General features: G+C 36.1%; 1 protein-coding gene across 2 annotated transcripts in view; it reads left to right on the forward strand.

The window, feature by feature from the left end:
- Window positions 1–12,932, forward strand: part of adgrl4 (adhesion G protein-coupled receptor L4) — a 60,402-nt gene extending 47,470 nt beyond the window's left edge. The window contains exons 13-17 of one of the 2 annotated variants that reach the window (XM_030133250.1): window positions 4,534–4,600; window positions 4,748–4,839; window positions 7,311–7,479; window positions 12,457–12,557; window positions 12,592–12,932. In XM_030133250.1, the coding sequence (XP_029989110.1) occupies window positions 4,534–4,600; window positions 4,748–4,839; window positions 7,311–7,479; window positions 12,457–12,519 (391 nt within the window). In that variant the 3' untranslated portion in view covers window positions 12,520–12,557; window positions 12,592–12,932. Of the gene's footprint in view, window positions 1–4,533; window positions 4,601–4,747; window positions 4,840–7,310; window positions 7,480–12,456 lie in introns of both variants that reach the window. The other variant, XM_030133249.1, reaches the window with a different exon arrangement.
- Window positions 12,933–22,582: the final 9,650 nt, after the last annotated feature.

A 22,582-nucleotide genomic window follows, 5' to 3' on the forward strand; every position in this document is an offset into this window, starting at 1 on the left:
AACACATAGAAAAGTGGACCCCTTAGTGCAGGGGTGACAAACATGCAGCCCACAGGCCAAAACCGGCCCTCCAAAGGTTCCAGTCTGGCCCACAGGATGAATTTGCAAAGTACAAAAATGACACTGAAGATATTAACTGTCAAGGGTGTTGAACTCATTTTAGTTTGTTCCACATACAGACCAATTGTGAGCTCAAGTAAAATAATATAATAACTCATAAATAGAGTCCAAATTTTCTTCTTAGTTTAATGTGACAAAAATATTATTACATTATGCCTATACATAATGTCAACTCCAAGTTTTTCTCTTGGTTTTAGTGCAAAAATATCATTAAATTATTAAAATATTTACATTTACAAGCTACGCTTTAACAACTAGAAGCACTCGGAGAGCGCAGACCTCCGCCAAGGCTGATCAGTGGCCCCCCCCGTGGGCCCCCCCACCCCCGATCACCACCAAAATTTAATCATTTCTTCCTTATCCCATTTCCAACAAACCCTGAAAATTTCATCAAAATCTGTCCATAACTTTTTGAGTTATGTTGCACACTAACGGACAGACAGACAAACAGACAGACAGACAAACAAACCCTGGCAAAAACATAACCTCCTTGGCCGAGGTAATAAAATGTGAATAACCTGAACAAATATGAAAAACCTGAAATGTCTAAAGAAAATTAAGTGCAATTTTGCCAAAATAATGCCTGTTAATAAATGTTTACCTCCGCCAAGGAGGTTATGTTTTTGCCAGGGTTTGTTTGTCTGTCTGTCTGTCTGGTTGTTTATTTTTCTGTCCGTTAGTGTGCAACATAACTCAAAAAGTTCAGGACAGATTTTGATGAAATTTTCAGGGTTTGTTGGAAATGGGATAAGGAAGACATGATTAAATTTTGTTGGTGATCGGGGGTGGGGGGGCCCACGCGGGGGGGGTGGGGGTGGGGGGGGGCGCACAGACCAGAAAATCTCATCAAAATCTGTCCATAACTTTTTGAGTTATGTTGCACACTAACGGACAGACAAACAGACAGACAAACAAACCCTGGCAAAAACATAACCTCCTTGGCGTGGGGGGGCCCACGGGGGGGGGGGGGGCCACTGATCAGCCTTGGCGGAGGTCTGTGCTCTCCGAGTGCTTCTAGTTTGGGTTTTTTTCTTACCTTTGTAGAGCCAGTCCACAATGCACATGTATACATAATAAGTTGAGGCATAATATTGTTAAAATTGTACTTTCAAATTTCAGTTTTTTCAGGTTAGTTTGAATATGTAAATATTTTCAGAATTCAATGTCATATTTTCACACTAAAATAAAGTGAAAAATATGGATTTATCATTATTTATAGTTTATTATACTATTATTTTACTGGTCCGGCCCACTTGAGATCAAATTGGTGTGAATGTGGCCCCTGAAAGTTAAGAGTTTGACGGCCCTGCCTCAGTGCACAGAGCGCAAACATGTTCTGTGACAGGAAGATGCAGTTTTTACTGACTGCGAATGTTAGAGCTTGTACTTTTGTACTTTTACCTGAGTAATGAAGTTGAATCAGTGCTTTTTGACAGTTGTACTACTGTTGGAGTAAATAATATGTGGATTTAGATCATCCATGTAGGGTAGCATTAGGATCAGCTTCCAGTAAGGAGGTAATGGGTGTTCTGATGTCTCAGTGGTCGTAACTGTCCAATCAGAGCAGGGCGCTGTTCCAGTTCACAAACCTCATGTTGGACCACAAACACACTGCCAGGCCAGTAAAGGACTAATTCACTGTGACACGCTTTATGCCTTGCCATGCAAAGCTTATGCAGTAACAGAATAAATGCAAAAACATTCATTTCAATTTCAAATTTTATTGCATTAATGTTATATTTCATCAATCTTGTATTGATGGTGGAGAACCTTCACATCCCAAAGTTTCTCACTGATGTTCCGGTCTAGACTCTGGTGGTCAATCCATGTGTGAAAATGATCCCATGTCCCATCACTCTTTCACTGTTTGATCATTCCTGTTATTGTCCAGGTTTAATGCTCTCTAGTAAACTGATGGTTGTTTAAGAAATGAGAAGCTACACACTGAATCGGTTTAGTTTAAAGGACTTTTGTAGCTGAAACATAAAACCTGTAGTAAATATTAACTAGTAACTACTTGCTTAGTAAAACCTGGATTGATTGATTGTTTAGTTTATTTCGAATATAACATTAAAATCAAAACAACAAGAACATTTTATATTTGAAAAAAAAAAAAACATTCAAAACAAAGCAGGATGAAGTTTAACTTATACAAACTTCATGAAGAGGAGGAGCCTTTATTTTGGTGGGTCAGTGTAATTTAGTTCTGAATTTGTAAACTTTGGTTTCCAACTGAAACCAACAAATAGCAGGATTTCCCTTGACGTGAAAGCAGCGTCTGCCTGTCATCACAAATCTTTTTCAAATGTGTCCAACTCCAGTCATATCCTAATTAACATTAATCCATTAGTCTTTCTGTGTTTATGCACCCGAATCACTTCCCTCGGCTTTGAAGATGACTTCATCATAAACACAGACCACTAGTTTACAGAACAAACCCAGTAGTTCATAAGAGCAGATCTAATTACATCCACCCACTCTGCTTTTACAAATTTGAAAAAAAAAATTGTGATAAAAGTCATACGCTTCATTAAGTGTAACCTAATATGTGAATAACCTGAACAAATATGAGCAACCTGAAATGTCTTAAGAAAATTATGCATATACTTTGTAATAAAATATGTAAAAATATAATTTTTAAAAAATGAAAATTATGTGCAATTGTACCAATATTCTGCCTGTTACTAAATGTTTTATGTATTTGTAGGTCCACTGTGACCTGTAAGTTGTGTTAAAAATAAACTGTGATGTAATATTGTAGAAATTGTTTTGAAAGTAAGTGGAAAAAAATAACATTTACAAACTATCCTTTCACCATAAAATCCACATAAATATATAAATAAAAACAAATATGAACAACCTGAAATATGCAATTTTAACAATATTCTGCCTGTTACTAAATGTTTTGTGCATTTATAGATCCACGTGACCCGTAAGTTGTGATGTAATATTGTAGAAATTGTTCTTATTTTAGTTCCAAACTCCAAAATTTTAACAATATCCTGTCTATCCTGTAACCACGTTTGTGTAACATTGTGTGTAATGCACATGTATAAATGATAAGTTGAGGCAGAATATTGTTAACCCATAAAGACCCAAACATCGACCACAGACCAAAACCATCTACTGATTTAAACTGTTTAATACCTGTTGATCCACTAATCCTATCAATACGTGTAAATAACTGGTGTAAAATACAGTTCTTCATCTTTTCATGGTCATCAGATATGACCCATTTGGATGTTCGGAGGCTCTGTAGTTACCGTGGAAACACCATCATCTTCTACAACATTGATTCACCAGTAAAACCCATGGAGTTGGATCAATGACAGTGGACGGACACATTGGGTTTATGTTCAAATAATGACATTTTACTGAAAAAGTCACTTTTTCTGCAGTTTTCTCTGTTTTTTGATATATAAACCCAACTTCAATCTGAGCTTTTATGAACATCTTTATGATCACTAGATTAAAAAATACATGATTTATACCGATAAAGTACAAAATACAGAGGAAAATATTATAAGTAAATGATGATGAATCACTTAAGAAAGGTTAAATATAGAGAAAATTTCATTTGGGAACTGACATAAAAGTAGTGCTGGGTGTTTATGGGTTACAGTTGCACTTATTTTTCTTACAAAATTGAAGTTTTGTTCAGTTTCATAATACAACATTTTTATTGAACTAAAACAAAGTGGAAAAGTTGCCATTGTTTATAGATTATTATGTTATTATTTTTCTGGTTCGGCCCAATTGAGATCAAATTGGGCTGAATATGGAACCTGAACTAAAATGACTTTGACAGTCCTGGTCCAGAGGCTCCAGCCCACTGGCCCTACTGAATTAGGAAAAGGTTAAATGGACAACTGGAATTTCCCTGAGGCGACAATAGAGCAGGCAAAAAAAAAACAAAACAAAAACCAGATGTCTCCTAAACGCATGGAAATCCAACCTTGTGTTTGTTTTCTATTTGTTAAAGTCTTATTCTTACACTCATTCAGCATTTCTTTCAGGGAGCCAGACAAACAAATGACATTAATTATAAATACAAGAGGACAGATTAAATTTGGCCACAGGGACATGAAGGAAGTTTTACACGCTACAGGCTAGAGGATAAGTTAATAAGTGAATTTGTACAAAACAATACCTGAAAGGTTTAGGACCGTGGAGAATTTAGGTAGGAAATTAAAAATAGAGGTCTGTTGTTTATGAATACAAAACACCATTAAGACCGAGGTTATTCAGGGGCACGGTTGCACAGTTCATTATTAAAGAAGTGAATAAGTGAACAACAGTTGGGCCCAACCTTTACAGCATAATTAAACCATAAAAGATATTAGTGGAAAAAACAGATTCTAAAATCCATATGAATTGTTAAAAGTGTTGCTTTAACAGTGCTTTGTTTTCTAGCTGTTGGCTGAGCACTGAAAACCATTTCATCTGGAGTTTCATTGGACCTGCATGTTTGATCATTCTGGTAAGATCCATGATCAGATGTCTGTTCAGCACATGAAAACCACTTCTGAGGCATTCAGCATAATCATCAAATAGGGATTGTTTCACAGATAAATATTCATGTGATCTTGTTTGTCTGTGGTGTTTGTTTTCTTCCATTTCGTCTAAGGTTAATCTCTTGGCTTTTGGTGTAATCATCTACAAAGTGTACCGGCACACCGCTGTGAAAAAGCCTGAGATCAGCCACTACGAAAACATCAGGTGGGATTATCGGCGCCGTCGGATATTCACAACCATGTTGAAAGTTTCTCACCTAGTGGGTTATTGGGGTGTTTACATCATTAGTCGCTTTTCCATAGACCCCCAAATTACCTGAATATAACTTACACATAAAAATGTTCCTAATGGAAAAATGACAATTTTGCCAAAACTTTCATTTTTTTGATGAAAATTTTTTTGCGCTTGCAAGAGGTTTGAAATTGGTATATCGCGCAAAACTCAGAATCAGAATCAGTTCATTTGCCATTTGCAGAAAAACTGCATTGGAAACGAGTTGCAAGAGCTCAGCATAAAGATACATGAAAGACAGTAACAAGATAAAAAAAAAAAAAACAATGGAAAAGTTACATGAATAAGAGTAGTAAGAAGACAGGTGCCGCCATAGATCAACCGACACTCATTTGGACAAAGCGCATGAATATAAAGTGCGTTATTTATACACAAGTACAAATATAAAACATACACCATACATTGTTAAGTATATGATATCGAGTTGTTAAGGCTTCGCACAGTACTGGGAAAGAAACTGTTGGTAGACTGAGAAGTAGAACATTTGATAGAACGATTGCGTCTGCTGGATGGAAGAAGAACAAAAACACCAGACCATAAACTGCAACGGAAAGACCTTTTTGTGCAACTAGAGTCACATGAACCAAAAAAAAAAAGGATGTTGATGGATGTTACAGCAAGAGAAGAAGAGGAGTTTGAAACAAAAATGTGTCGGTATGTGTGGACACACCAGGAAACCTAATCATTTTTTAATTTCGTACAAGACAGAGGGGTAAGAGAGCATACTAGACTCAAAACAACAGATATTTATAAGAAAAACTTCTTTAAAAATTCATGGGAAGGAATGCTTCTCGGACCAAAAAAAAGTTTGTTCAAGGTGCTCTTTGGAAAAAGGGATTCAAAAAGTAAATATCAAACTGGAAGAAAAATCCAAGGCACTCTCTTTAAACATTAAAATGCCTTTATTAACATGGCACGCTCATATCTAGACCCAAAAAACACTTCTATGCAAGAAGGGCCACTTTTAGTAAACAAAACTGGTGCTGTGGGATGAACCAAACGCCGGGTTAAGGCGCCCGATGTTTATGCGTAGAAGTGTTTTTTGGGTCTAGATATGACCATGCCATGTTAATGACGGCATTTTAATGTTTAAAGAGAGTACCTTGGATTTTTCTTCCAGTCTGATATATACAGATATTTATGTTCATCGATAGTTTTTGGGATGACTTCTACTGACATCTCGTGATAATAAATAAACAAATCATTGCATTTGTAATTTCATGGAAAAACCGCCATTATGCACTTTACTGTAAGCCCGGAATTTGCATTTACTAAAATGCTTTAATTACAATGCACTTAAATGATTTAAGTTTTATGATGTTACTATAAAATGTTCAGTATATTCTACTAATTTGTAGACATAGTTGAAAGTACGAAAAAGTTTAAGTTGAATGGAATTAAATCACTAAGTTTTAGTCATGACCATCATAAAACTTAAATCATTTAAGTGCATTGTAATTAAAGCATTTTAGTAAATACAAATTCCGGGCTTACAGTGTACCTTTTTATCTTCGCATTGCATTGTGGGTATTGGGCATGTTGTTGAAAATGTGTTCTTTTTCTGTGCAGGGGTTCAGCGGGGTTGTGGTGTTAGTGTTAATTTGGATTTAATGTGCGTATGGCAGTGTTTATTGGCCTTTTTGTGTTTGTTTTTGTATTTTTGTAGAGCTGCACCGTGAGTCAGAGCCAGAGGAAGAACTATGGCTTTACTGTTCATTTAAGACTGTTATTGTACAATGGAAATCTTAATGTTTTGTTAAATTAAAAGCACTTCTTGTACTGATGAATGATGTTGAGCTAATTTCCATTCATGCTGCAATATTTTAAGTTGAATAATTTCATAACTATTGTAATCAGGAATAGGATTATGAGTTTGATTGTCTTAAAAAAAGTTGTTTAATCAATGCTAAATTAATCTGGCTGCAATTGAGAAAATTAGTCAGTGTAACCTAAAAGGCTGAGTTGAATGTTTGGATAGTGGGGTTGATTTTACAACAGATTTAAAGCACAAATAACTTGTCTTTTAGTGTTTTCTACTTGATAGTTTAAGTTCAATACTTATAGCATTAAAGTTGAACCTACTTAAACCAGTTTATTAGTCGATCATTACTCAAATCATTTAAGTGCAATCACTTGCCTCAAATTTTTTGAGTAAACTCTATTTATCCGGGCTTACAGTGTTCTGTTTTTCTACATTTAGTAAATATCGGTAGAGTTTTGCTTCCCTTTTATAACATAAATTTTCTTTGTAATTTTATATTCGCTCTATTTTTTAATTCTGTAGTTCTGGTGTTTTGTTAATATTGTTGCACTGACTGGAGGAGCACAATGACAATAAAGGCTATTCTATTCTATTCTATTCTATTCTATTCTACCCCCCTTAGGTCCTGTGCTCGTGGTGCTTTGGCCCTGCTCTTCGTGCTCGGTGCCACCTGGACGTTGGGGGTGCTGCACATCCTAAATGAGACCACCCTCACCGCCTACCTGTTCACCATCGCCAACACCTTCCAGGGGATGTTCATCTTCATCTTCCTCTGTGTGCTGTCCAGAAAGGTAACACAGTTTCACCACCCAATCTTCAAACTCGGCCTCTTCGTCATGAAAACCTGCCGTTTATTTTCAGCAGTTTTCAATGTGCAGGATACCAGGTACAAGTCATGTGACGTCATTAACCCGTAAAGACCCAAGCATCCACCGCTGACCAAAAACACCTACTGATCGAAACAGTTAAATAGACATGACCCACTGGGATGTTCAGAGGCTCTGTAGTTACCGTGGAAACACCGTCATCTTCTACAACACTGACTCACCAGTAAAACCCATGGTGTTGGATCAATGACAGTGAATGGACACACAAAATGACCAAAACAGCCAATGTGATCAATAAAATGAACAAAACTGAATCCATCCATCCATTATCTTCCGCTTATCCGGGGCCGGGTCGCGGGGGTAACAGTCTAAGCAGGGATGCCCAGACTTCCCTCTCCCCAGACACTTCCTCTAATTTTTTTTTGTTGCTTTATTATTCAGTTTTAGGGACAAAACTGAATAATAAAGCAAAAAAATTAGAAGTTACATGGACATTATAAGCCACAAAATGGAAGAAAAATTAATCAGACGCTAGAAAAATAAACTAAATAACTACCAAAATTAACAAACAGAGATAAAATAATAAATAAAATGAATAAAAATAAACAAAATTAATTAAGAAGTTACTAAATAAGTGACCCATTTGGATATTCAGAGGATCTGTCGTTACTGTGGAAACACCGTCATCTTCTACAACACTGACTCACCAGTAAAACCCATGGTGTTGGATCAATGACAGTGAATGGACACACAAAATGACCAAAACAGCCAACATGATCAGTAAAATGAACAAAAGTGAATAATAAAGATACAAAATTATAAGTTACATGGACATAATAAACTACAAAATGAACAAAATGGGAGAAAAATTAATAAAAGAGTTGACAAAATGTAGAAAAATAAACAAAATGTCAAACAAATGTAACAAAAACAAATAAGATAATAAATAAGCTCAATAAAAATGAACAAAATTAATTGAAAATTTGCTAAATAAGTGACCCTTTTGGACTTTCAAAGGATCTGTAGTGAACGTGGAAACACCGTCATCTTCTACAACACTGATTCACCAGTAAAACCCATGGAGTTTAATAAATTACAGTTTTAAGACACAAAATGACCAAAACAGTGAACATGATCAATAAAATGAACACAATTGAATAATAAAGCAACAAAACTAGCTGTTACGTGGACATAATAAGGCACAAAATGGGAGAAAAATTAACAAAATGTCTAACAAATTTAGCAAAAACAAATAAGATTCCAAATAAAATGAATAAAAATGAACAAAATTAATTGAAAATTTACTAAATAAGTCACCCTTTTAGATGTTCAAAGGATCTGTAGTGAACGTGGAAACACCGTCATCTTCTACAACATTGATTCACCAGTAAAACCCATGGAGTTTAATAAATGACAGTGGATGGACACACTGGGTTTATGGTCAGTTAATGAGAGATTTTGAAGAAAACTTTTTTCTTTTTTTTTTTTGTTCCATCTAATAACCTTCGAATTTTTTCAAAGCTTTTATGGACATCCACATGACCAGTAAATCAAATAATAATAATAATAATAATAATAATAATAATAATAATAATAATAATATCATAATAAATGGTGATACATCACTTGGGAAAGACGAAAAAAAAAGTATTTGGAAGTTGTGACAGAAATAGTTGTGGGTCTTTAAGGGTAAAAATAGGAAAACCCTGAGTTTGTGGACGTGCACATTTGTCACATCTGTCACATTTCATGCTGTTTATTTTTGCACTTTCTCTCTTTTTCTTCTTTATTTTAGGCCTTCCCCAAACTTTTTTTTTTTTTTTCCTAACCTTAACCAAGCTGTTTCTATGCCTAAACTACATCAAAGTTTAACCAGGGGATTGGGAAACTGAAGAATGTAAAAGACCTTTCAAGACACAAAAGTAATGTAAAAGACATGGAAACCACTGAAAAGATGAAAGAAAACAGAAACAACAAAATGAACCAAAACAATCTAAAAGATGACTGAGTCCAGAGGAAACATAAACCAGGTCATCTGGGTTCTGAGCTCAACAAATTTGGTGACCATTGGTATAGACCAGGGGTGTCAAAAACCAAACCCCCTAAAGGTTCATATCCGACCCACAGGATGAACGTGCAAAAATGACCCTGAAGACATTAACAGTCATGGCTGTCCAAATCATTATAGTTCAGGCCAATGTGAACTGAAGTAAAATAGTAACAGAATAGTTTCCAAACTCTGGCACAAAAATATCAATTTGAGAAACATGATTTTTTCCGTTATCTTCAAATGAGAGACTATTATAAAGGGGAAATACAGGTGGGACCCTCCATGGAAGAGAGCGACGTGGTTCAAATCATGACTAAAGCATATAAAGACAGCACTATTAGGATAATCTCAGCATTATATAAAGCCTTAATAAATCATAATAAAATAATAATAATAATAATAATAATAATAATAATAATAATAATAATAAAACAACTTACTATGTAAAAGTAAAATGGGAAAGAGAATTTGACATAGAAATTGATGATATAGATTGGCTAAACATGTGGAAATTCCATCATACAACTACTAGCTCTTAGACATGGAGGGAATTTGCCTGGAAAAACCTTATAAGATTTTTTATTCCACCCAAGTTTAAAAGTAAACAGTTCCAGAGGCATCAGGAAAGTTGGAGAGAATGTGGGGAGATGGATGTGGACCATTCTCATGTTTTTTTGGAAATGTTCGAAACTTACGGAATATTGGGAAATGATCTACAATGTCCTATGTCAAGTATTAGGGTACACAATTCCAAAGAAACCTGAAATTCTTTATTTGTGCAACTTTGGTGACGGCACTATATGTGAATACGATAAATATTTGGTAAAGCTGATGTTGATAGCTGCAAAAAAAATGTATAACAAGGAATTGGGGGAAGATGAACGTGCCATCAAAGAATCAATGGATAAATACGATCGAGGACGTATTTCTAATGGAAAAACTAACACAGATTGAGACTACAAGAACCACAAATGAACAAAAAGTGGAAAAAATGGACATTATATAAGCAAAATAATTGGTAAGACTGTGCTACCCAGACTTATTCACGTTGTTGTGTTTTCATTTTATTGTTGTTCTTTTAAAACTAATAAAATATAAGTTACACAAACAAAAAATAACATAATAACCAATATATAATGACAACTACAAATTTTCTTTTTTAAAAATTATGTGGAAAAAATGTGAGTAAGTGGAAAAAAATAACATTTAATAACATTCACATTTACAAACTATCCTTTCACAATAAAATGCAAATAAATACATAAATAACTAGAAGCACTCAGAGAGCGCAGACCTCCACCAAGGCAGATCAGTGACCCCCCCCCAGATCACCACCAAAATTTAATCATTTGTTCCTTGTACCAGTATCAACATTTCCTGAAATTGTCATCCAAATCCGTCCATAACTTTTTGAGTTATCTTGCACACAGACAGACAGACAAACCAACGCCAGCAACAACATAACCTCCTTGGTGGAAGTAAAAAATAAATATGAACCTGAAATGTGCAATTTTAACAATATTCTATCTGTTACTAAATGTTTTGTGCATTTATAGATCCGCTGTGATCCCTAAGTTGTGATATAATATTGTAGAAATTGTTCTTATTTTAGTTCCAAACTCAATTTTTTATAATACTCTGCCTGTTACCAAATGTGTAACATCATGTGTAATGTACATGTATAAATGATGTATTCAACCACTAAAGTATAGACACTTTTATTTGCACTATTTCGTACATTGCACTGCATACATCAGCACTGGTGTGTGTGTGACGTATTGCTGTGTGATAAATGAAGAAGTCTGATGTGTGAGGAAATGAATGAATGGATGTTGATATGTGAGTGATGCATATTTTGTTTTTATTATATATTTTTGTAGTTATAGTTTTTATAGTTATTATTACTATTTATTACTATTACTATTTATGAGTCCACATCCTGATAGTGCACCTAAATTTCATTGTACATTTTGGATAATGACAATAAAGTATCTTATCTTAATAAGTCGAGGCTTTATATTGTTAAACTTGCACTGATTTTTGTATGGAAACTTAAGATTTTTCAGGTCATTCACATCTTTTTTGTCAAACGTAAATATTTTCATAATTTACTGTTATTTTTTTGTACTGAAACAAGAGAAAAATTTTGATGTGTCATTATTCATAGTCTATAATGTTATTATTTTACTGGTCCAGCCCACTGCAGATCAAACTGGGCTGAATATGAAACCTGAACTAAAATGAGTTTGATAGTCCTGGTTTAGACGATTGAACAAAGAGGCTTTAACGACACTCTGGTTCCCTGAGCATCAACATGCGACCTCGACCAAACACCAGCATGTGACCAGTGAACATGTGTAGTTCAATGTCTGCAGCATCTTATGGCAGCAAAGGACTTTTTTGTGCCAGTTGATGTACACTAGTCAACATTTGCTAGGGATCAGGACTATAACTTTGCTATATTTGGGGGTGTAATTCTGGAAACTTGAAAATTTACTTTCCCAGTGGAGTACAGCCTGCGGATGCGGATGGTGGCCACACACATTATTGACATCACATCGTATGTGTTTCAGAACATTCTGAGTGGTTTCACTGAAAAAAAAATTGGAAGCGTAATTGTTGTGAACTCTAATTTCTAGGGTTGTATCACCCTTTTGCCAGAAAGTGCAATAAAAATGTATGGTTTTTTTTACCTTTTGGTCCATTTTTCTTTACATGACTAGCCAAAGTACACACATAATATATGAAGTCACCCAAAATATTATACAACATCAATTATTGTGCAAATATAAAACTGATCCCTAGCAAATGTTGACTAGTATATTTTGAACAGTATGATATGAAATGATGTAATACGACAGTGTGTATTGTTGTTGTGTGTGTCCTTGCAGATCCAGGAGGAGTACTACAGGCTCTTTAAAAACGTCCCCTGTTGTTTCGAATGCCTGAGATGAAATCATGCACTGGAACCGGATCACCTGCACTTGTATAGGAACACTTGACTCTACAGCTTCGTCATATCTTGTGACTGGTGTTTTTCCATTTTTGAAAATGCTGTGGGAGGAAATGTGTTGTACAGACGTCTAATAAAAATGACCAAATGTAGCATTTACATGATCATCCACTGCATATATGTACATTGTATTTGGATCAAAATCCAAAGTCAAAATGCAAAACCCGATTCTTCACATTTGAGACAAAATGTAAGAGAGTATTATAATAGTATGGGACTCAAAGTTTTCTGTTTTATTTAATGCAGTTATCAACATTACACACAAATTAACCCATGTGATCTGTCGTCCCTGTTGGATCATTTCATGTGTTTAAACTGATTTGTAAATTATTACAATAAATGTGGTAAACTAGCGTAAACCTTTCCTCCTCGTCTTATTTTCATGTCCAGAAACAGTATTATTTATTGTGCTTGTTCACCAAGGTTATTACACTGGTCAACAACAAATTTATTGTTTAAGTTTTTTGAGCTGATTTAGGATCATTTTGGTGTGCTGAATCCAAAAATCACATTAATTTTGCTCAATCAGGTCAACTTTCTGAACTATGCTACATATTGGCTTTTTAACATATTTGCTTACATTTATGGGCATTTTCACATCATATGATACAAATATTATTCTTCCATATTTCTTGCAATAAACGAGTTCTGAAGATTTTACTTTTGCCAATTTATGATTAATGTTTTTTTTAATATTACAGGTGAATGAAATGGCTTCGACTGGAAGATCTTGCAAAAATAAGCCTGACGTATTCTGCTACATCTGCGGTGAATACACCATTGTACCTAACAGGAATCAAGTCACAAGTTTCATAAAGTGTGCTTACCAATCTTATTTTGGTATTAATTATTATATTTTATGAGAAGATCAAATTTTTCAAAATCAAATTAGCAAAAAAACCTGACCTGATTGAGAAAAACAGATGTCATTTTTGGATTTAGCGGTGCAAAATGGTCCGAATTCAGTTGAAAAAACCTAGACAACTTGCAAAAAACATTTTTTTGTAACCCAGTGTTATCGTTAACAAAACCTAACAAAATGATGAAAACTAGAATTGTAAAAGCATTTTCGTAAACTGAAATACATGAAAACTATAATTAAAAGAAAAAAAAAAAAGATAACTAACTGAAACTGTATTGTGTGTTTACAAAACTAACTAAAACGTATAAAAATTCTGGATAAAATTCCCTTCGTTTTCGTCTTTGTCAGTGTCGGATTGATATAAAATCGATTTATTTCCCTCAATCAATTTTAGCTGCTGGCACCATATGATATTTAACAGTCATGGAGACTAAAGTTGGGAGAAAGCAGCAGAGTCTTGTCTGGGATTTATTTGAATATGACAGCGAAGAAGAAAAAAGATATAAAGAAACTAAAACTAAGCATTTAAAAAATAACAAAAAAATAATAAAAACTAACAAACCTGCCATAAAAACTAATTAAAACTAACTGAATTATAGAAAAAAAAGTCCAAACTAAATAAAACTAAACTATAATGAAAAATCCAAAACTGTTATAACCTTGTTGTTCATCCTCATCTCTTGAATATCACACTGTGAAATGTGTGTATCGTTCACATTTTTCACCCAGGACGATGGCTCCATCTACTGGTCATTATGAAGAACTGGGATCACTTCAACCCCAATAACTTTTCCTTATTTCACATAAATGTTACTTTTACATATTTTTCACGTGTCTGTGTCGGTGCTGTGTGGTCAGTCTGCAGACACACATGTGACAGGTTAAAGTGCCTTGTTTTCTTGTAGGTTTAAAAGTGCATTATTTTTGTGAAATGTTCTCCATGGGTCATTGGGAAGTCTATTTGTTCTCAGGTATTATTACAGCTTTAGATATATATATGTGGACTCCGGCGGCTGTGGCACCTTCCTTCACTGGGGTCTGCTCCTTTCTGGTGGGTGGGGGTCCCAGTTGCCCCTCTCCCACTGGTTGGGATGCAGTGCTGTGTGGCTGGTGCCTGGTTGCCGGGGTCGGCGGCTGCCTCCTGGTGCGGAGGGTTCCCTGAGACAGAACCTCCTGTTTTACTTCTACTTTCTGGGCCTCTCGTGCTCAGTCAGTCTTTTTAAGTGTATGTGTACTTGTGTGTGTGTGTGTGTGTGTGTGTGTGTGTGTGTGTGTGTGTGTGTGTGTGTGTGAGTAGGTGGGTGGTTGGGTGGTACTGATTTTTAAACTTATATGTAAAGCACTTTGTACTACATCCTCAGTGTATGAAAAGTGCTATAGAAATAAAGATTGATTGATTGATTGATATTAAAGCAGTTTTTTCCATTAGCCTTGCGGAGATTTTATTCTGAAAGGAGGCCGTTTCCGCCCTCGCCTCACAACCGCTCTTGAATCAGTCGTAACAATCAGTCGTAACGTTTTTAGATTTCAGCTCACGGGTTTTATTTTATTTGTTTATTTTATTTTAATTTATTTTATTTTATTATTGTTATTTTTAGATTTCAGCTCACGAGTTTTATTTTATTTCAGTTTATTTTATTTCAATTTATTGTATTTTATTTTTATTCTTTTTTAGATTTCAGCTCACAAGTTTTATTTTATCTAAATTTATTTTATTTTATTCTAATTAATTTCATTTTATTATTATTCTTTTTAGATTTCAGCTCATGAGTTTTATTTTATTTCAGTTTATTTTATTTTAATGTAATTTTTTTACATGTTTTTTTTTTTATTTTGTTTTGATTTCTTTTCTTGTTTTTGTCTTTTTCTTTAGATTTCAGCTCACATTAGTTTTATTTTATTTTATTTTATTTTATTTTATTTTATTTTATTTTATTTTATTTTATTTTATTTTATTTTGTTTAGTTTTATTTTATTTTATTTTATTTTATTTTATTTTATTTCATCTTTCCGTCTCAGTGATGCTGTGAGGCTGGTCCACAGTGGTAAAGCTGTGGAATAGGATGGTCAGAGCCCTCTGCTGGCTGTTGCTTTAATTTCATAAAACAGAAGACAGTCAGGTGAACGGCACCTGGAAATAGAGAAGCCCTGATAGCTGACAGAATCAGAACACAGACAGTAGAACAGGCGCTGATTGCTGACTGGTGTCGTCATTCTCCAACTGCACGGAAACACAGGCCTGTTTTTGCAGCTCAGATTTTACAAATCAGCGTGAAGAGCGGCAGTTCACCATTGACTGATTTTTGTGTGTGTGTATATTTGGGCTGAGAGCTTTGTGATGTCTAGGGACAGAGTTTCGTGTCTGAAGTTGAACACCAGGGGATCCGCTGATGTTCAACAAGTACCAGCAGTGGCGGCGTACATGAGAATGAGTCCCACCGAGCCCACGCCTTCGCTCAGCTGTGAAGAACTTGTTTACTACTCTGAGTGATTAAAAAAGAGGTTTTCGCTTTGATAGTTTTTAAAATACTCATAAGAACTTCAGCTGTGCCTTCCATGTTTGTGTAATAAACAGCAGAGTATGTTTGGAACATGGTAACACCACCAGTTCCAGTCAGTAAAATGGAATAAATCTGACTTATGTGATCTTTTCACTGTTCACTGTGTTCATTACAGTCTGTTTTTTTGGCTCATTCTATATTTTACTACTTATGGAGCTGCACATAATACCATGTGACTTGTCTTAGATGAAATGAGTCATTTTTCAGGTAAAATGTGATTTATGTTTCACCTGTTCATTTCAGACTGCTTTGCTAATGCAGCAGATAAATACTGGCTGATGGGTTTGTATGTTTGACACATCCCATCACATACAACTACCTGAGAATACTTATTTGAATCATTTTGCCAACACATGCCTACATTTTGTCATGTTTGTCTACATTTTTGTTTTTGTAAAGGAAAACGTGTCACCAGTGATGCTGACGTTCATGGCTGGTGATAAACTAGTCACTTTTCCATTGACCCTCAAATTGCACAAATATAAATATAATATAAAATAATATTTGACTAATGTAAAAACAACAATTTGGCCAAAACTTGTTTTTCGATGAAAAGTTTTTATGCTTGTAAGAGGTGGTTTTTCGGGCATAGCAGAACTGATATATTGCGCAAAACTGCAGTGGAAAGACCTTTTTACGCAACTAGAGTCACATGAATAAAAAACAGATGTTGATGGACGTTACCACAGACAAAGAGGAAGAGTTTAAAACAAACATGGCACCGTATGCGTGCACACTAGGGCTGGGAATCTTAGCTGTCAGGCCGATACGATACGCATCTCAATACAGTATCTCCGATCCGATATATTAAAGATACATGTGTGGCATCTTGCGATGCGATACGATAAGATTTACACCCAAATCACAACACAGAGTGATTAAACACATTCTGATTCAACACATTCATTCTGGTTAAAAAAAAAAAAAGTAGTACAATTCAATGAGCTGATTATTTATTTATCAAATAAGACCATGACTTTTCACAAAGTGGATTTAGTTCAGTTTCAGAACATGTTTCACATACAGTCAATGAAAAAGTTGGAACTTTGTTTCCAAAGTCGTTTCTCTGCACATTTCTAACATTCAACTTCTTGCTCCCACACCGAATCACTTTGTAATATTATGTATTTGTAATGTAGGTAAAACAGAAAAAGGTTCAGTCACTTTAGGAGACACCTGTGTAAGGTATTCTGGGATGTGCTGTTAGATATGTAAGTCACTGTTTAAGGAAGTACCTCTGGTGTGTACAGTAGTATTCACTACAGTTCAATGGTAAAAAGTACACGTTCAGAAACAGTGGCGGCTGCTCGTCTTTCACAGAGGGGAAGCTCATTGTCGGCTTACATCAAAAAAAATTGTCAAATTATTTAAACATAAATTCGGTCCTCCGTTCCTTTTTAAGAAAATGGTCAGTGACCTTATCGTACCAAGTAGGCGTGTTTTCCAGGGACTTGATAGCTAGTTCACTCCGACCTAGCCAACAGTGTGATAGATTTAACTATCTACAAAATAATATTATACTCGAACAAGAAATGATTAAATTATGTAACTGAGACAAGAAAACATTGAAATTATGTCAAATTGAAACAAGGAAGTACCGTGAGTGTGTTTTATTTACAGTGCAAGAAATGAACAAGTAATTTGGTAGTGGTTTCTCTGATTTCACAGCAGAATGTGTGACGGTATTAAACTGAACTGTGTCAGTGAAGGAGCAGATCTGAAAACAGCTGTCAATCAAATGGGATTCAGCCTTTCGACTGATCCTCCAATCAGCACGTGGAAGCCCAGCGTCAAGCCCAGCTGAGCTCCGCCCACAGCTCCATTCACCCCCAGACACTGAGCGTTTGGGGGCGGGACAACATCGTGGCATTTATCCAATTACCGTCCAGTTTTGAGGCAATGAAAAAAACTGTTCCACTCAGTCCCATTGAAGTGCATGGACGCTGAGCGTCTACGGACAAATGCACTGAGCAGAGATCGAATGAGAAAACAGAGACACGGGAATGGAGGAGAAGTGAACAACATGGAGTCTGCTGATTTGTGATAAAGCTGATTCTGAACGAACTCGTCTGAGAGATGAACGTGTTCTAACACATTTGTAGTTAATGAAATGTCAACACAACCGAACAGATTTAACCGTTTAGTTTTCGTAATTTTAGGGGAAGCTGAGCTTCCCTTGCAGTCTGTGAGAAATCACCTCTGATCATAAACCACATGTGGTCACCTCCTTCTGAGTCTGTCAGATTCACATCCACACATTACAGTATTCATCTGCGTTGCTCGTGCCACAGTCCATCCACGGAGCTCAGACTGTTAGTGTACAGTGTACACATCTGTGAATTTGCAGCGCACATTAACGTGGGTCTGAAGAAAATAAAAACTTCACTCACATAAATAGTAACACTTAAATGCAAGTAAAAGTATATTCTACTGAACGGATCAAATTTTATCGATACAAATATTCAGTAACCGATACATCATGATATCATTCCAAACTTTTCATTCACTCACAACATTTATTTCATTATTTGTTTGTTTGTTTTTTGTTCTTTTTGTGATGACAGGTGAGGCTCCACCCCCCTAAGCACACATCACTGGTCTCCACTGACCGTCCTAAATGAAGCTTTTTGGTGAAACAGACAGGATGTAAAACTCCCACTCGTATTCTCTCTGAAACATTCTGTCACAAACCTGATGACCAGTCCTGGCATTGTCCAATCTTTTTGACATTAAAACATGAGAGGACACTGACTGCAGTTAGAGTTAAATAAACAGCCTGGGAAAAAAAAAAAAAACCCTGCCTGGATTGAACTAAGTAAATAGTTCAGATCCTTCCAGGGGTCAGTACAGCAGTGGTTAATAATGTTTCAGCTGGAACAGGTTATTGAACTGGAACTGATGCAGTCAGCATCTTCTCCTGTTTTTAGCGTCTAGAAGACTGGACAGTGGTAGACGATCAGAGTCATCATTTTCACACATGGATTAGCCTCCATGAAGTCCAGACTCTAAGGCTCTGCTCACACAGCAGGTCTGAACGCACAACTTGGATTTTTGGGAGGAATCTGATTTTTTGGTGTGTTGGTTCATATGCCACGTTAAATGCAGCTTCTATCAGTTTTGAGTCTGAACTGAATGTGACCCTGAAGTGACCCACATGCACTAAAGAGGTCCTGAAGTGACCCACATGCACTAAAGAGGTCCTGAAGTGACCCACATGCACTAAAGAGGTCCTGAAGTGACCCACATGCACTAAAGAGGTCCTGAAGTGACCCACATGCACTAAAGAGGTCCTGAAGTGACCCACATGCACTAAAGAGGTCCTGAAGTGACCCACATGCACTAAAGAGGTCCTGACAGAATACATGACCACGCAGACACACACTGTGTTTACAGAAGGAAATGTGTTTTTCTGCTGCTCCTCCTCCTGGGACGCAGAATTGTAACGTTTGTCGCATTCCAATGATGTAAATGTCGGATAAATGCGACCTGGCCGTTCAGACTGAAGTCGCATTGTAAAATATCAGATATGTATCAGATTTAGAACCACATATGAAAGTGGACTGGGTCAGATTTAGGACCACATATGAAAGTGGTCTGGGTCAGATTTAGGACCACATATGAAAGTGGTCTGGGCCAGATTTAGGACCACATATGAAAGTGGTCTGGGCCAGATTTAGGACCACATATGAAAGTGGACTGGGTCAGATTTAGGACCACATATGAAAGTGGTCTGGGCCAGATTTAGGACCACATATGAAAGTGGTCTGGGCCAGATTTAGGACCACATATGAAAGTGGACTGGGTCAGATTTAGGACCACATATGAAAGTGGTCTGGGCTGGATTTAGGACCACATATGAAAGCGGTCTGGGTCGGATTTAGGACCACATATGAAAGTGGATTGGGTCGGATTTAGGACCACATATGAAAGTGGACTGGGTCGGATTTAGGACCACATATGAAAGTGGACTGGGCCAGATTTAGGACCACATGTGAAAGCGGTCTGGGTCAGATTTAGGACCACATGTGAAAGCGGTCTGGGTCGGATTAGTGCTGTTCAAACCATCTTTAACAGATCGGATATGGGTAACATATGGTGTTATGTTCTGACGCACTTCTATTTTTCCCCCTTTGTCTTTTGTGGGTTTTGTTATAATTCTTACTTGACACTTTTGGGTAAATATTGCTCTGTTATTTTTTTTGCCTTGATAACATTTTTGGGAAAATAGTATGTATTTAGTGTTTCTTTAATAGATGGCCAATTGGTTTTCCCGCCGGCTGAGCCTATAAATTGGACCAGTGCTGGGCTCTCGCTGTCTCTCGCCTCCTGCTCTCTCCACCTCCTCGCAGCGATGCCGGCGTCCGGAGCGCGCACGTTGAGGCGCGCATCCGCTCCACTCCTCCACGCAGGTTGCTCCATGCCAGCGGGGTTTTTGTTAGCTTTTTGTTAGCTTATCCTTTTGTTTGACCAGGTGGATCCGGACGTCCTGTTTTCGCTTTTCCTTTCGTTAGGGCTTATTTTTGCAGTTTGCTTTATTTGATAGGGTAGCGGTGCGCTGGCAGCTTCTACGGCCCTGTACAGGGTTGGCCTGTCCAGCGCACCGTCCTTATGTTTAGTTTGCCGGTCCACTCTGGTCTTTTCTTTTGTTACTTTGGGCACAGGGTTTAAAAGGGGTTCTTAGAGTCTGCTTCATTAAAACCAGGTTGGGTACAAACGAAGAGAATAGCAGAAGAACAAAAAAACTAACTGCAAATAAATAAAAAAAGTTTTTCGAATTATACTCCTTGACTCCTGGTGTCCTTTGTAAATATGTTTCACCCTTCGGGTTGTAACATATGGGTAAAAACATTGAATTTGAGCCACATTTGTCTGTAGTCTGAACGGACCCTAATTTGGGATGTGATAAAGACTTGATGCAGCGGTCCGATTCTGCATCATTAGAAAAAACAATTAATACAACTATGGATGGAACAAATATTATGAAGCTTATTGTGACATCAGCATTATGTGGTAAAAAGATAGTGACAGTGAATGTCTCCTGGAATCCAAACCAAAGGAGGTGCAGACAAATATTGCATGTGTGACTTTTTTTTTTTGGCTGACCAGTGTTTTTTTCTGTGTTCTACAGTGGATCAAGTATGGGTTTATGAAATCTGAAAATCATTGCATTCTGTGCTTATTTACAAGTTACACAACATTCTAACTTTCTCTGGGCATGGGGTTGTAAATCCTCAACCACAGATACCTGACAGATCCAGTATTTGTGCTTCATTTCCTCCCACATCTGAGTTAGGGTGGAACACATGATGGGGCGACTTTGAATTTGACGTGAATTCAAGATGTCTGTAACACTTAAGTAATGTTAAACTGGTGTAAGTTTATCAGTTTCACCGTTTGACATCTGTAGCTCACTAATTAACCCATACAGACCCAAACAGCCACCTTTAACCAAAACCATCTACTGATCTAAACTGTTTCATACCTGTGGATCCACTAATCCTATCAATACATGGAAATAATTGGTGTAAAATACAGTTCTTCATCTTTTCATGGTCATCAGATATGACCCATTTGGACGTTCAGAGGCTCCGTAGTTACCATGGAAACACCATCATCTTCTACAACATTGATTCACCAGTAAAACCCATGGAGTTGGATCAATGACAGTGGATGGACACACTGGGTTTATGTTCAGATAATGACAGATCGGACGGAAAAAGTCACTTTCTTCATTTTTCTCTGTTTTTGATATAATGTTTGAATTCATGCTGACTTTTCATGAACATCTGTATTAGATATAGGAAATTAAATACAGAAATATAGATGATTCACAAGGAAAAATGCAAAAATATAAAGGATAATATTGTAGTAAATAGTGATAAATTGCTTCAGAAAGGTTAAATCTACAATCAAATTTCATTTGGGAGCTGCCACAGAAGTAGCATTAGGTGTTTATGGGTTAAACACAGAGCAGATACCTTTGCTGAAAAAGTCATGTTTTCTTCAGTTTTCTGTTTTTAATATAATAACCCTCAACTTTAATCTGAGCTTTTATGAACATCTACATGATCAGTGAATTAAATACAGGAAAATACATGATTTACACTGAAAAAACGAAAAATAAGACAGACAATATTACAATCAGTGGTCATAAATTACTTAAGAAAGTCTAAATATAGAGGAAAATTCATTGGGGAACTGCCACAAAAGTAGCACTGGGTCTTTGTGACTTAAGTAAGATTCAGGTGCTGAAGCAAAAAGATGTTAAAACGATTACTCTAGAGCCATACCTGTTATTAATAAGGCTGGTTACTATGAACATACTAATGAATTGTTTATGAAATCCCATATTATGAAATTTAAAGATTTGGTTTACTATAAAATAATGCAAATAGTGTATAAATCAAAATTAAAGTTACTTCTTTGTCTGTGTACAAAGGTTCTTCTCAACACATGAGTCTAAATAGGATTTGTGAGATGTTTGTAAATTTGTTGCACAAAAAGCTAGAAAAGAGACGAAAAAAAGATGTATATCTGTTGTAGGAGTAAAACTCTGGAATGAGGCCAGCATGGATTTAAGA

The sequence above is a fragment of the Sphaeramia orbicularis genome, chromosome 4, assembly GCF_902148855.1.
Source record: "Sphaeramia orbicularis chromosome 4, fSphaOr1.1, whole genome shotgun sequence".
NCBI lineage: Eukaryota > Metazoa > Chordata > Actinopteri > Kurtiformes > Apogonidae > Sphaeramia > Sphaeramia orbicularis.